The following is a 15,810-nucleotide window of genomic DNA, read 5'->3' as shown; positions in this document are numbered from 1 at the left end:
AAACAAAATTATCCTTTTGTGGATCAAATTATTGGATAAAAAAGTATGTACAATCCAACCGATATTTAATAAAGTCTCTAAAAATGTTATAGGCTAACGAATGAGATATAAATATAAAATACTTTGGGGACTAGTATAATTTACAGTTTAATTCCCCGGGTCAGGTGCAAGATGCCTACAAATTCCCACCACAACTATAAAACGTTTGCCTTTTAGAGTTGCTTTGCTTAGATTACAAGGAGGGGTGGGACATTTGACTGTGGTTTTTTAAATTTAATTCGATAGCTTAAAACCTTAGGGTACTTTTATTAAACCTTGATTGGTTGGTTTAAAACTAGCAGTTTTCAAACTTTTTGCCATAAATTTAACCTACAAAAGGAGTTATTTTGTTTATCATTGTTGGAGATTTATATAAATTTATTGTGCATTGTCTTATCACTTCAGATCCCTGTTTTGCACAGAAAAAAAATAATTACAGCAACGCGAACACATTTTTTATTCTGCCCGAACATGAAACATTTAGAACCCCTTTGATTTTAATGCAAAATAGGCAAATTCCTTTTTTGGCAAGTGATCTCATATTCCGCCTCACCCCTTTCAAAACTTGTTTCTAGTCCTTGCGGAAAGCTTTTATTGTTTGACAATATTGAAGTAACCAAACCTCAAAATCCCTTAAAGTAAAAACATGAATCACAACATCTATAATTTCATAAATATTATTTTTTTTTATAAAAACTTACAGAAAAAATGACTAATTAACATATCAAGCCCTATGTAACCTATCTTATGAATCTCTAGATGTAGAAAATTTAAGAAATTTAACAGAATGTTTATTTCTAGGAAGGTTTATACCTATTTTTTGGTTAGGGTTCCATCACCAACCCATAACAAATCACCCCTAGAAAAAATCCCCTCCCTATTATTTTTTTTAATTTTTATTTTTAAAACTAAATTTGAACATGTGGGGTCGACTCCCCCCCCCCCTCCCCCAACCAACCACAAGTGCCCCTATAGCCTCTAGGGGCATGACTTCAAGTAAAGAATAATTTAAGAATGGGGAGGGGGGGGGGGTATAATTTGTCCACTGAATTATAATGAAATTTTCAAAATAATATTCATGAATTCAAATAAAATTTTAAGTATTATTTAACATGAAAGGAATTAAAATTAAAGCCTTTCAGTCAGTGGCGTGCATAGGGTTTTGCCAGGGACGGGGCTTGACACCACCCTTGACTATTTTAGGGGGTGGAGAAAAGAGAAAGAGAGAGAGTGGACAATGGGCTGTTTATTACACTAGTCCCCAAAGTTTTTAAAAAATTAAACAACTTTGGGGACTCCAGTGAATTTTGATTGGTTATTTCATTAGGTTGAATGTTCAAAAGTTTCAACCATTAATTTCAATATACAGAAGGGGTAATTTTGTGTATCATCATTGAAAATGCCCCTTTTGCACGCCTCTACTTTTATTGTAATTAGCGCAGCTTCTCTGTAAATATTTTCTTTTTTTCTGTTAAATAATCCATGGATTAATTTGACCCCTAAAAACGAACTTTTGTCTTTGGAGGATAAAAAATGTTAGACATTACAAGTATTTTTTAATGTGGTGCATTTACTAAAATGTACGTAGCAAGGATGTTTTTAAAACCAAATATTAGTTTAACTTTCAGAAGCAGTATTTTAGTGGTTATATGATCTTATACTTTTAAACTTTCGAACAACTTGCTCTACTGGGTAAATGTCACTAACTTTTTGAATAAGCTGCGCGTATTTGTATAATTGATATTCTTGTTTATTGTCCAAATTAAAATGTATTCTGTAAATGCCAACCATCAAAAGATATCAAAATAATGAAAAAAAGTAAAACAAGGGTGATTACGTCCAATAGTAGCAAAGTTTGTGTAAATTTTTAGTATCGCAGCTACTCTTTCTCGGCTTGTATTTAAGATATAAAGCTTGAAGTTTGTGTAGATTTCGAGCTAGGTTCACCCAGTCTATACATTGTGATTGTTGTCATCCTTGTATTCAATAGAGCCATCTTATTAAATTAAAGCAGAAGGGGTAGGCTTGCATTTCCTTTTCCCTACCCCATTATAGTTAACAACACCCTGATAAAACCCTGTGCACCCCATTGATAGTAAATTAAGGGATATTTCAATTGAGATATTTTAATTAGTCTAAATGTTTTAACGGCGATAGATGAATGGAGGTTCTAAAATATCTTCCCATAAAGGCAGAATTTCCTACAATTTAAAATAATATACAGAGGTGTTGGGGGGAGGAATGGGTGTATTGGGATAACCAACTAATTTTCTCATTTAAACCTACCAACATTATTACTTTCAGAGTAGCTTCGCTTTCAAAAAAGATTGGCCATTTCATTTTCAATTAGTATAACACAGGGAGGGAGTAGACTATGGATTTAAAAAAAAAAACATTATACAACTCTTGTCTCCAATAAATTTCTTGTAAAACATGGTAAATTAAAAAATGCTAGGAAGGGGGGGGGGATATTAAAATGAAATTTATGATTTGCAAACTCAAGTTCGTTTTGTCATTCGTTAGCTTAAACCCTTTGGAAATGATTTCAATTCACAAAAAGTTTTTTTTATAATCTGTAATTGTGTTTATGAAATTGTGGGATGAAGTGGTAGATTAATTTATAGACCATTGTTATATCTCTTAATAAAAAAGGCACTGACTGCTAAAAGGAACCAAAAAAACAACAATATATCATGTTTGCAAAATAGCTTAAAACCTACTTTAGAGATCTTTCTGAACCAAAACACACGTACATTTATTTTTCAGATATTTTTCCCCATCTTTAAAGAGTGGCAATTTTTTTTGTAAAACTGGCACAAAGGACCAATTAGAAGCAAAGCTACTCTGTAATAACGTCTAATATGTTTAGTAATACACTACGAAACTTTTGTTACCCTCCTTTTAAATTAAAGTTTAGGGAGGTTGTGGCTTTTTAACGAACACAGTAATAGTGTCTGACTGATGACGTAACAAAAAAAATTAGCCAATGAGAGGTCGTTATTGACCAATGGTAAAATTTATAGTGGCCTCTCATTGGCTAATTTTTTTGTTACGTCATAATCAGTCAGACACTATTACTGTGTTCCTTTTTAACTCTTCCCCATTCCCGGCATTCTAATTCGGCACACAAAAATGGACAATTATGTACAATCTATGCACATTTTTGGAAGAAAACTAAATAAAGATATATTCCATATATTCCATATTCCCTCTCTCCTAAGTTTGATAATTTTTGTTTGCCATTTTTGATAGTGTTGCGAATTTAATTTGAATTTGGACACAGTACTCTGTCGGTATCGTAAAGATTCCCTGTTAAACGTAGAAGCCTAATGGCGACTGTATGAATGGATATAGAATATAGAAAAATTTGATGAATATGATAAAGTTATCATAAAAATGCCGTCAAAAAAGTTAAAAATCAGCATGTTTTAAATGAATGTAGGGACTTTCTGGTAACGATTATAGAGTTGCTACGCTTTCTAAATCATGCCTTACTGTTTCAGGAATCATCCAAATTGAAGTTGATAGTACAATTCTAACATGCTTTAATTAACAATAAAGCTAACCATTACATTCGTACGGATAGAACACAATTATTGAAAAGTTCGCTTTTAAATACACTTTAAAACATTTTTTTTTGAATTGGAGCCACTTCTCTTTGCATTTATAATGGTCCTAATTAGTGAGGGTCAGTTTTATATTCGGCTGTAAAAGCAAAGCTTTTCAACAATTTAGATCAGTCCATCCGTACGTCAGTCCCTAATGGATAACTCAACTTTCAATTAGTTAATTTGGGTATTTTAGAATCGACTTATCGATTTTTAAATTTTCATGATGATTCTTGAAAGAGTTAGGTATAATTAAGAAAGCGTGCAACTCTAGGAGGTTTTTTAAACGATGTTCTATTTGTTATTAGTTGCTTTGTCGCTAGCCTCTAGCCCGTTTACATTCAAAATTATATCCATATTAAACATCATATAATTTAAAAAATTTATAAACTTTATTTTAAACTTTTAGATTATGTTGAAAGTTACTCTACATTTGTCAATGTTTGTTGTTGAGCTTTGCTATTATGGATGTTGTCATTCTCGTTTTTTATATTCACCGCCAGCTAGAAATAATTAACACAGCAATAAAAAAAAGTGGGGGCATATTCTAGAATTTGTTACCACACACTTTGAGAAGCTTTTTATATTTGTAGATTTTAAAATGATTGTTCATATGTATTGCTTTGATCGTTGAATCGATAGTAGTAAAATTGTCAAATTGAATTGAAACTTTGCAATAGGATTAATAAAAAAAAATTCAGCGAAGAAACTCTTTAAATGTCGGTATGTCCAGCTTAAATGTGATGATTATTTTTAAATATCTTGATTCTAACAAACTTAGGAATAATTTTATTAGAACAGTAAAAGTATAATCAATGATCATGTTGGAAAATGATAAAAAAAAACTTTATGATAGATCAACATCTTCTGGATAATACTTATGTTAATTCACTTTTATAGATGTTGTCATCCTTGTTATTCTAATTGTAACTAGAAGCTGCGCCCTAGCGTCTAGGGGCTCTGTAATCTAATGGAAATGAAAACAGGAGAAAAATAGTCTAAATCCAGCAAATTTTAAAAAAACTTGAAAATCCCAGCACTCATGTGAAGCTTATCTAAAATGAAGAAATCTGTCAGTTTTGATGGTCTTAATAGACAAACAAAAATACATAATTCTTCTTTATATAATTTGAATTGCTAAGAGGTTATATTCGATATATAACTTCAGTTTAAATGATAAAAGCAGGAAATAATACATTAACAATAAAATTTATAAAAGGTTATTTCAAGTAAATGACTTAATTTGTTGTAATTTTGAATTTAAATTAAATTCTAATTTAGTCCTAAATTAACTTTAATTCAATGAAAAGATATTTCAAAAATTTTGAAAAATAAATTTATTTTTAAATTGTTTAGTTTTGTTTGTTTTTAGAATAATACATAATTAAATAATGTTCCAATAAAACAGTACAAAATTATATATTTTCTAGCAATTTTTAAGATATAAAGACAATTAAAGAGTAAAAATGTGGTATAACAAGAACAGTAATATATATACAGTCGGAATTAATTTATAAATAAGCAAGGTTTGTCTGTTAAGAACTAGCTAACCACTGAACTGATTGAGTATTTAATTTTTCGAAAGCTTCATATAGGTAACAGGATTTTTTAAAGCTAAAAGTTTTTGGATGTGTTTTTCTGCCCCTTCTCCACCCCTTTCGTATTTTCTATTATTCTAGGGGTGTAACCATTAGTAGCTGCACAGTAAAATTCTTAATCATTGCTTTCAATTAAAAATGATAAAATGTTGATTTTGCTACACAAATCATTTATTTTTTGTAGGATTTGAAGGGACACATAGAGTCCAAGGATTAATATTCAACTTTTTCTCACATTTATACAAAGAAACAGGGATAAGGAACCTGGAGAAAAAACTATTTGCCTCTGAGAGACCAAATATTAATTTTTTTAAATATCTTTTTGATAGTATCTCTTAACCTTATATAAAAGTAAAAGTATGTTTTTTTGTGTTTAGCCAAGGATCTTGCTAACCGCTGGACCAATATGGTTTTTCTTTACTGTAAAGTTTCTTTTATGTCCAGGAAGGGTTTATAGCTAGTTAGAGAAGGTTACCTCCACAGCCTCCTGGAAAAAAAAACCTAACCGAAAGACGTTTATTTCTCTTTTTCTTTGTGAAACAAAAATTGAAAGTGAGTGTTGACTTACATACCCCCCCATTCCCCCAAGTACTAAATAGAGGCTACAATAGTCTAGGAAACGGCGTATTTTAAATTGGATGCAAAAATTTCTTCAGGTGTCTTAATCCCCAGTCCCTGCATTTATACTTCTAAAGTCTTATAAATTATCTTGCGGACTAAGCGAGGGATGAATGCTCTTCATAATAATGTGTTTATGTAAATGTGTAAATAATTATTGAAATTATTTGAAATTTTAATGAAAAAGTATTTTTTCTTGTGGTATTATACAGCAAAACAATAAAGGGGGAAGGGATTAAATAACTGTTATCCCCCACCCCGTGGACCCTGTACCAACTTTCAGTTGGGTCGTTGAATATCAGCCAATAGCGTCGGAAATATTAATACAGACAAGTCGCTACAAAAGAGCGGAAAGAAGTTTGCTAGCCGACGAAAAAAGTACCCAATCCAGGTATTTATCTGAAGTATATATCTATTATTTATCCATTAATTCTTGTGATAACTTATCCCTGCTTTTATTCTATTCTTGTAAATTATTTTGTGGTGGAACTTTTCATTCATTAATAAACTTATTACAATGGCCAACAATTTATCAAATGCTTTAACAAGGCAATAAACAAGGTGATCAAGGGGATGTGCGTAGCGCCCAGAAAAAAACGTCTTGATGATTTTGTATCATGTGTTTGAGGAGAATGGACGGTAAATTATATTGGTAACCAACGTTTTAAAATACGTTTTTTCATTCATTGGCAGGCTGGTTCCAGATGGTCTCTGCCTCCTTCAGTATCTGTGTAAACTCCAGCCTCAAGAGTAGGAACATAATGACTATAAAGTTTACCTGGCTGCAGGCTGGTTCCAGAGAGTCTCTGCCTCCTTCAGGATCTGTGTACACTCCAGCCTCAAGAGTAGGAACATAATGACTATAAAGTTTACCTGGCTGCAGGCTGGTTCCAGAGAGTCTCTGCCTCCTTCAGGATCTGTGTACACTCCAGCCTCAAGAGTAGGAACATGAAGACTATAAAGTTTACCTGGCTGCAGGCTGGTTCCAGAGAGTCTCTGCCTCCTTCAGGATCTGTGTACACTCCAGCCTCAAGAGTAGGAACATGGTAACTATGGCCAGTAGCGTTGACACGGCATCAGTTATGATGTACTGAAAAACAGAAAAAAATAAAATAATAATTCGTGGATTTTAAAGAAATATTTAACAATTATAAGACTGACTATTATTGCTTTAAAACAAAAGTACACAGAAGTAACAGAATGACTTATTCAACTGTCTGTACAAAAAGATCTCACTAAAACAGTAGATTTTTATAGGACACAGAAAGGATATATATTTTGAGGGAAAGAACCTCAACCCTCCCAAAAAAATCGCTTCTAAGAAATTAACATTTCCTTTTCAATATCGTCATTTTTTTTCCATAATCATTATTATATTGGCAGAAAATAAAATTATATTAGTTTTCTTAGTGTTCTAAATCCCTTTATCCCTACCGTAATGCATTTAAAATCAAAGTGCTATGTAAACAAATTTGAAAAGCATCTTTAAGTAAATATACATGGTATAGCAAAACAAGGACAATTGTGGACATACTTATTATAGAATTTGGCACAGAGGAGAATCAACAATATACTCTGACACATGTAGAATCACACTGCAGAGTTAAAAATAAGAATAATAACCCACATCAATTTTTATTAAGATTTTAAATTTTAATTTCTTATTTTTGAAAATGCGTCAAAAACAGTATAAGTGCTAACTAGCTAACTAAAGTGAGAACTAAAACCCTCTTATTTTCAAAATAAATAAAATATTTGGGGCATGGGAACGGTAATTATTTTTTCTACTGGGAGCATAACCTTGATTCAGTGCAGTGTTTAAATTATAATTAGTTAAACGTTAAAGACGTACAGACAACGCAAATAATAGAGTAGCTACGTTACTCTATAAAAAGAATTTGAATAGCATCTAAAATGTCTTAATAATTAATAGAGGATGGCAAAAGTCGCACTTCATAATTAAAAGGGCGTCTTTATCATGTTAAACACGGGGGATTTTTTTAAAAAGCTTTTTAAATAAGGCAATAAAAAAATCTATTTTTAGTTACTTCTCTACTATTATCATTTTATTTTTCTATTTGCAGGCTAAATGACTTAATCAATTAAAATTTAGGGATCTAAATGGATAAGACAATGGACAATAAATTTATATATTTCTCCCCACTAATAAAAACTTTTGGTTAAAAAGTTTCGACAATACAAAGATGAAACCAGTAAATCAAAATTCAATGAAAGTACCCAAAGTTTTTATGCCAACGAATCAGATAACGTACTTATAAAACTTTGGGTACAATTGCAATGTACAAATGTCCCCGGATATAATATTAAAATTATTGTATGTCCCGTCAAAACGCCCCCTCCCCCCCATCTGTGAACGCCATAATGCGAATGCACAATTTTACACACATAAACACGCATACATACACATAAACACACACACACACACACATATTCACACACCTATTTTTATGGTAATGTCATCATGACTAAAAGGAAGCTCCGTGTGCTTAAATAATACTTTGGTTCCCTATTCCAAACTTTTTAAAAATTCTTGATTCTTGAACCCCATTAAAATAAAATTTTGTGGTCTATCTTCTCATTTTATATCCCCTAAAGATTCACTCCCTCCCCTTAAAAACCTGGACACGCCTCGGTTGTAAATTTTCTAGAAAATGACTAAAAAAATAGATATTTATTTTATCATTCTAGAACCGGTTTGTATCCAGCATAAATTAAATAAATTTTGAATAGCTATCAAGACAATTATTTAACATTATTTTTATTCTGATTGGTGGAAAAATTGGGAGCGTCCTTTGCAAGTGTTGACAAAGATGTTCCTTCAAATGTCATAATCATTAGGCAAAGCTAATTTTTTTACACAGTGTCCTTATAGTTTGAGGTGGGTGATCTAACCTCCCCCCCCCGCCCCCCCCCCCCTCCAATCAATCCCACACAACATATTATTCAGAGATCTTAATGGATAAGACAAGGGAGGTAATTGTTGCACAACCCTAATAATATTTTACAAAATTACCCCTTTTGTAGAATAAAAGTATAAAAAACAGTAACAAGCCCTTTTCACTCCACAGGGGGAGCATAGGCCGCTGACAATTTGTCAGTGTTTCTGTAACAATGTGGCTTTATATGGATATGGGATAGGGTTGTCAGCCCTAAGCCCTATGATTGCGGTGTAAGGCGTCCATTTGCCATATCAGAATAAAAGTATAGGTGGAAAAATTGGGACTCATCTAGTTTTGAAATAAGGTAACAAAGTTTTTAAGCTGGCAAATGAGGAAAGGTGTTAATAAAACTTTTTGTACCCTTTTCATTTACACTCTCGGTGCAACATCATACAAAAGATATCAAAAAAGTAATTATTATATTTTTGGTAAGAACTAATTAAGAAATTGTACTAATTATTCTGATGAGGGGGAGGGGGGGAGTTGTATTATTGGACACTTTTGAATATTCTTGGATTGTGCCTAAATTTTGAAATCATGCTTTAAAATTGTTAGGGTTAAAGATAGATCATATATGTATTTATGTATTAAAACAGAGAAAATTCAATGAAAGATAATTTTTCTTCCTCCAAAAATGTCGATAGCTTCTGGCATCTATCTATGATATCGAGGGATCTTAAGGGATAAGACAATTAACAATAAATTCAAGTAAAGCACCAATTATCATATACAATATTATTCCTTATGTGGAATAAAATTATTAATGGAGAGACTGAACTATTTGTTTCTTGTTTCTAAAACTAAACCAAAATTTGATAAAAATAAACTGTTTTTAGACAAACCAATGAAAGAGTATATTTATAATACTTTGGAGGGTTAATATTGTTTATCATAATTGGTAATGAACGCCAATTTATATTTGATTGTCTTATCCCTTAAGATCTATTGGGGTAACCCGTACTTACAGCCAATAGATATAAAATAGATATATACTCTCTAAATCAGCCAATAAGAAAACAATGGATGAACAACACAATACAATAAAGTGTACAGATTTTGGCAAGAAAGAGTTGTTATTTTTTCATTGAGTCAGATATAAACTTTTAGTATGAAGCCTTTCCTGTGTAAATTATGTAGTGTAAAAATATGTATAATAAGTCAGATATGAATATTTGAATTTCTTAGAATATTAGCTTTAGGGAAATTATATATTTGGTAGATTATTTTATTTCAGTTTGACGGATAATGGAGCCAGTTTGAACATCTAGATCTACAAGACCTATTATAAAGCCACAGGAACTATAAAACCAAACTTTTAGCCGCAGAAAAACGGGTAGCTCTCAGGGATCTTATGGGATAAGACAATAGACGATAAATTGATGTTGGTATAGAAAATCATCTCTTTTGTACATTGAATTTATTGTTAGAAAAGTTTAGTTTAAAGATTCCTAGCCAACAAATGAAGGTGTTTGGGTACTAGTATAACTTACAGTCCAATGATTTATATACGTGAAGAAAGTAGCTCAAAAAATCAGCAAGTGACGTCATAAAAATGAGGGATTATCCATCTCTTTTTAATGGTTTTCTCTCCCACTTCTCCTCTCATCTCCCTCATTTTATGACGTCACGTGCTGATTTTTTAAACGACTTTCTTCATGTACGTTTTTAATCTAGTGACTAAAGAATTATACTTATTTGTTGGATTTTGAAGACTTGTATGAAATCTATCCCATATGGTTATTAACTTTTGGAAAAATATCCCTTTCAACTATGGACGAAACACTACTTTACAACTTAACCATAATTGCGATGCACAAGATACGATGATGGCTAATTCTAAGTCCAATTTTGTACAATTCATATTGGGTTTTCTTGGGTTTACTAGGCCTATTTACAAGAATGTACAAAACAAAGAATTTTAAAAAATGAAATATTAATTTGACTTTTAGAAGCAATATTTTAGTGTCTATTTGCCCTTGTACATTCTAATTTTGTGTACATATTCGGTCTACTGGTTCTCTACATACAACCGTAGAGTTACCAATAAATGAAAAGGCGAGTGGTGTATTCTTAGAACATCATGAAATGTAAAATTATGGAAATATTTAATTTTTGGGGGGATTATTATTAATCTTCCATTGTCTTATCCCTGAATATATAGAGAGGAGGGATGAGAATTAAGATATTTGGTGCATATTCATTTCCCTGTATCCCTGTATATATAGAGAGGAGGGATGAGAATTAAGATATTTGGTGCATATTCATTTCCCTGTATCCCTGAATATATGTATAGAGGAGGGATGAGAATTAAGATATTTGGTGCCTATTCATTTCCCTGTATCCCTGAATATAGAGAGGAGGGATGATAATTAAGATATTTGGTGCATATTCATTTCCCTGTATCCCTGAATATAGAGAGGAGGGATGATAATTAAGATATTTGGTGCATATTCATTTCCCTGTATCCCTGAATATAGAGAGGAGGGATGAGAATTAAGATATTTGGTGCATATTCATTTCCCTATATCCCTGTATAATATATATAGAGGAGGGATGAGAATTAAGATATTTGGTGCATATTCATTTCCCTGTATCCCTGAATATATAGAGAGGAGGGATGAGAATTAAGATATTTGGTGCATATTCATTTCCGTTCAGCTTCCTTATCAGGAATGCAGGGGGATAGGTACATACAAGAAAATATATTTACAATAAGTTACTCAAACCTTTCAATTTTTTTGTGCTGTTTAAAAATGTAAAAATCAAACTGGTAGCCAAAGTTGGCTTTCATTTTTAAGGACTTTTATTAAATCTTAATTGTCTGGTACAAACTGTTGGTGTCCAGACTTTTCAACTATTAAAGTCCATTGTAGATGTTGATAAATTAATAGTCTTATCCCTTAAGATCCCTGTGTTTTTTCCTATCTTATACCTACTTACATCTTTAACTACTAGTAGTGTTTCTTTCATTAAACAATCATTTTCTATAAAAATAGCATTTTTTATCTCTTGTAATAATACGAGTGACTTACCCATAGCATCTAGGGGCTTAATATTCAAAATGGACCACCCAAAAAAACTTACCCCTAGCGCCTGGAAAGTAAAAATAGCCTAAAACCAACCAAAACACACATGAAGCTTTCCTAAAATGGAGAACTCAATCGGTTCAATGGTAAGCAAGATCTTAACGAACAAACAAATAAAACCTAATTTCTTTATAGAATAGTAAATTTGGGGCAAAGAAAGAATTGTAAATTAATCTAAGACTAGATATTTGTCTGTAATGCAATATTTTGCTATTAATTTTTATTCTTTTTTTAGTTAGTTTGAGGGGCAAACCGCCAAATAATCGTTGCATTCGTTATATTTAAGGGGGGGGGGGGGGGAGGGAGAGGCACCAAGTTACAGCTTCCCTACTAAGGCATTCTTGTGGTTACAGGAGCGGGGAGTTATATTAGGACAACAATTATATTGGGCCTGAGATCTTAATAGATAAAACAATGGGCTTTAAATAGATGTACTGTACATCCCCAATGTTAATACACAAAATTATCCCTTCTGTAGATTTTAATTAGTGGTTGAAACTTCTGGACACTCAACTTTAAAAACCAACCCATCAAAATCCTTAAAAGTCCCCAAAGTTGTTTAGCCAACGAATAAGATAACTTTATTGTAAAACTTTGGGGACTAGTGTAATAAACAGCCCATTGTCCCACTTTCTCTGAATCTTAAGGGATAAAACAATGGGGTTTAAATAGATGTAAATCCCCATTATATGATAAACTAAATTATTCCTTTTGTAGATTTAAATTAATGGACTCTGCTAGTTTAATCAAGCAATCAAAATTTAATAAAAGTCCCTAAAGTTTGTAAGACAACGAATGTAATATGACAATTTGGGTTCCAGTATAATTTACAGCCTAAAATCCTCTTTACTATGAAACTAATATTTTTTTCTAAAACATTTGCCTGTCCTTCTTGGGGTTTATCTCTTGACTCGGCAGTGGTTACAACAAGTCATTAAGAACATCCTTGCTTAACAGGGCAGTCTTCAAGGATCTCGAGGGATAAGACAATAGCAGACAAATTGATTTACATTCCCAATTACCCTTTCTGTACATGAAAGTGGCTGAATCGTTTGACCACTCGACCTAATGAATTAACAAATCAAAAAGTTTTATGATAACGTTTTCTTATTCGTTGGCCTAACAACTTTGGAGACTAGTCTAATAAAAAGCCCATTGTCCCCTCTCTCTCTCTCTCTGGCAGTCAAGGATTTTGATAAACGAGCAAGTAAACGTTTCAGACCGATTAATAACCGCCTGATTAGAACCGGTTCTTAGCCATAATGCAAAATCATGTTTAGCATCGTATTATATACAGTTTTCCACAAATATCAAAAAGAAAATCATAACATAACATTTTAATCTTATATATTTTTTTAATATCATTAAATTTTACTAGCTACTATAGCCTATTTTTTAAAAGGATAAATTAATTGTTTGTCCGTTGTTCTATCACTGTGTAGTGTGTAACTATCATTAGATAAACATATTTTAAACGTCAATTTTATTCAACATAGATTATCTATACATACATATTTAAACAAGGATGACAACATCAATTAAAGCGACGCTCAACAAATCAAAACGGACATTGACAAATTTATATTAGAACTCGGATTTGAATATTTAACAATATGTGGAAGTCTTCTACAAAAATTATGCATAAATCTATTTCATAATGCTTAAGACGGCCATACTTGCATTTTAAGACTTGATTATAGAGAAGCTTTGTTTATAACATAGTGTCTAATCGTTATATGAATCATTATTAGAAAATCAGATGAATATGATCATTTCTTAAATCATTAATGTTTTTATTAAAAAAAAAAAAAAATAATAAAGAAGGACAAACAGACCCAACCAATTAAAAAGCAAGCCTCGCTTCAAAAATATATAGATTGTAAGTATATGAATATAGATACATATATACATGTATATAATGGATGTAGAATACACTTGGATATTATGTCAGGAGAAAAATTGTCGTTAATTTAGGTTGCAATTTCCCCTAGCTTTTCTTGGTCTGGCCGTTTACCCAGTAGATGGGAAGGGAATGGTGTAAAGGAGGGGGATGAGGATATCTTTATTTCTACAGAGTTTACTTTATTATAGAATATGATAATCTAGTGTAAGATCCAAGTAATAATATATCCAATGTATACATATAATGATTTTAATCTACATATCAATCTTTGGCATATAGGTCTTTTTCTGGGATTTTGAGATATATTAATTCATCAAAAACAAAGATGACACCATACATAAAAGCGAGGCTCTAAAACAAATAGCAATACTTGTAATGTGTCAAAACTTAAAAAGTAGAATATTAGTTTATAAGTCTAAACTAAATTGTATATGATTCTGTTGCTAAAATACAGTATTCTTCTTACTACATACATTTCTAGGACTTGATTATATAGATGCATCGTTTATGATATTGTACCTTGTAGTTCTAGGAATCATTATTGCTATTTTTAGGCATTATTTTCTAAAAAAGCCTTATGACTCTATAACCTAAATTTGCATTCCTATATCCCCGAAAAAGCCTATATACACTTCGAGACCTAAAATGTTCAATCAAAACAACCCACAAAATATTAAACAAGGAAAATTATGTAAATAATTAGCGCAGCACAGGAAGTTTACAATAGCTTTAATTTATAAAAAGAAAGTTAGTAAAATAGAGGAAATGAAATAAATTGAAAAATAATCGAAAAACACAAAATAAATACTTTAACAAGGAGTTACGGAGGACAGACAGACGGACATCTGGATATATCCAAATTGCAGATTAGCTCCAGATTAATTGAAAATGTTATATTTATGGAGGCATCTTTTTAATAGCATAAAAATATACAGTTTTAATGAAACATTAAGGCCCTTGGCTATATTTATTTATAGTAAGATACGCAAAAAGATAGATTTTGGGGATTTTAAAAAGTTTGAGATTCTTACAATTTAAATTGTTTCTTCTGTTAATTTTATAATGAAATAAGAAAAGTTCGTGCAATCAAAGGGTCAGTTTCTACAAAAAAAATATGTCCTTTTATAGAGGTCATTTAGAGGCAAACCCAAATAAAACCTTGTGTTGTACCTGCAGTTTAGAGATTACCCAGGGTCAGGTAAACCAAAATAAGACCTTTTAGTGTACGTATACGCTAGAGGTTCAGGTACACACAAAAAAAGACCTTTTGGTATATCCTTTGAAGGTTATCCAGGTTCATTTACACCAAAATAAGACCTTGTGGTGTACCTGTCCTTTAGAGGTCATATCGGTTATGAAGTAAAATTAAGATTAAAAAATTATAGAATTATTTAAACCGTAAATCTATTTCTGAAAATAATCGTTCCTTCCACTTGAGGCCTTAAGGCAAAAGTAAATCGTCTAAATATTGAAATAGATATTCAAATTACGTGGATTTTTTTCCAGGGATGATTGGGACCTTTATATTTTTGGATTTAACAAAGGGAGAATTTAACACTTAGAAGATGGGTAAAAATTTATAATCCATTGTTCAATCCCTTCATCCTTGGAATTTTGACAATTATTGTTTTAATATTCAAATTTTTTTTTCTGTTCTAATTATGTTTTCAGGATACATATAGTTTCAAAGTGCTAGGACGTATCTCAGTCTGTCTGTGTGTATGTAACGTAAGACCTCTATAACCCCTGGACCCATATGGCTTGTCTTTACAGTCAAGATCCTTATAGGTCCCGTTAAGGTTTTTGTCTATTTTTTTTTCAAAATTGACACTAGAAAAATTCACCTCTTCCCCCCATTTTTTTAAAGCTCAAATTAGAAGTGGTGGTCGACTTTCCCCTTTCCATACTGTTAAATTTAAATATATAAAAAAGTAGGATGGTCGTCTGTCTGTTTGTTTCTCTCTGTAAAAACTCTATCATTCAAAATATGTTTTAAAT

At 31.5% G+C, this 15,810-nt stretch overlaps 1 protein-coding gene across 1 annotated transcript in view; it reads right to left on the bottom strand.

The window, feature by feature from the left end:
* The window catches only part of LOC145328644 (uncharacterized), a 146,839-nt gene that overhangs the window by 28,745 nt on the left and 102,284 nt on the right, over positions 1–15,810 (bottom strand). The window contains exon 7 of the mRNA XM_080172410.1: positions 6,832–6,953. Within this exon, the coding sequence (XP_080028536.1) occupies positions 6,832–6,953 (122 nt within the window). The remainder of the gene's footprint in view (positions 1–6,831; positions 6,954–15,810) is intronic.

The sequence above is a fragment of the Acartia tonsa genome, chromosome 9 (genome assembly GCF_053477335.1).
Source record: "Acartia tonsa isolate MP-2025a chromosome 9, ASM5347733v1, whole genome shotgun sequence".
NCBI lineage: Eukaryota > Metazoa > Arthropoda > Copepoda > Calanoida > Acartiidae > Acartia > Acartia tonsa.
Note: the sequence above shows the minus strand (reverse complement) of the source record. Positions and strands in the feature narration are given on the sequence as shown.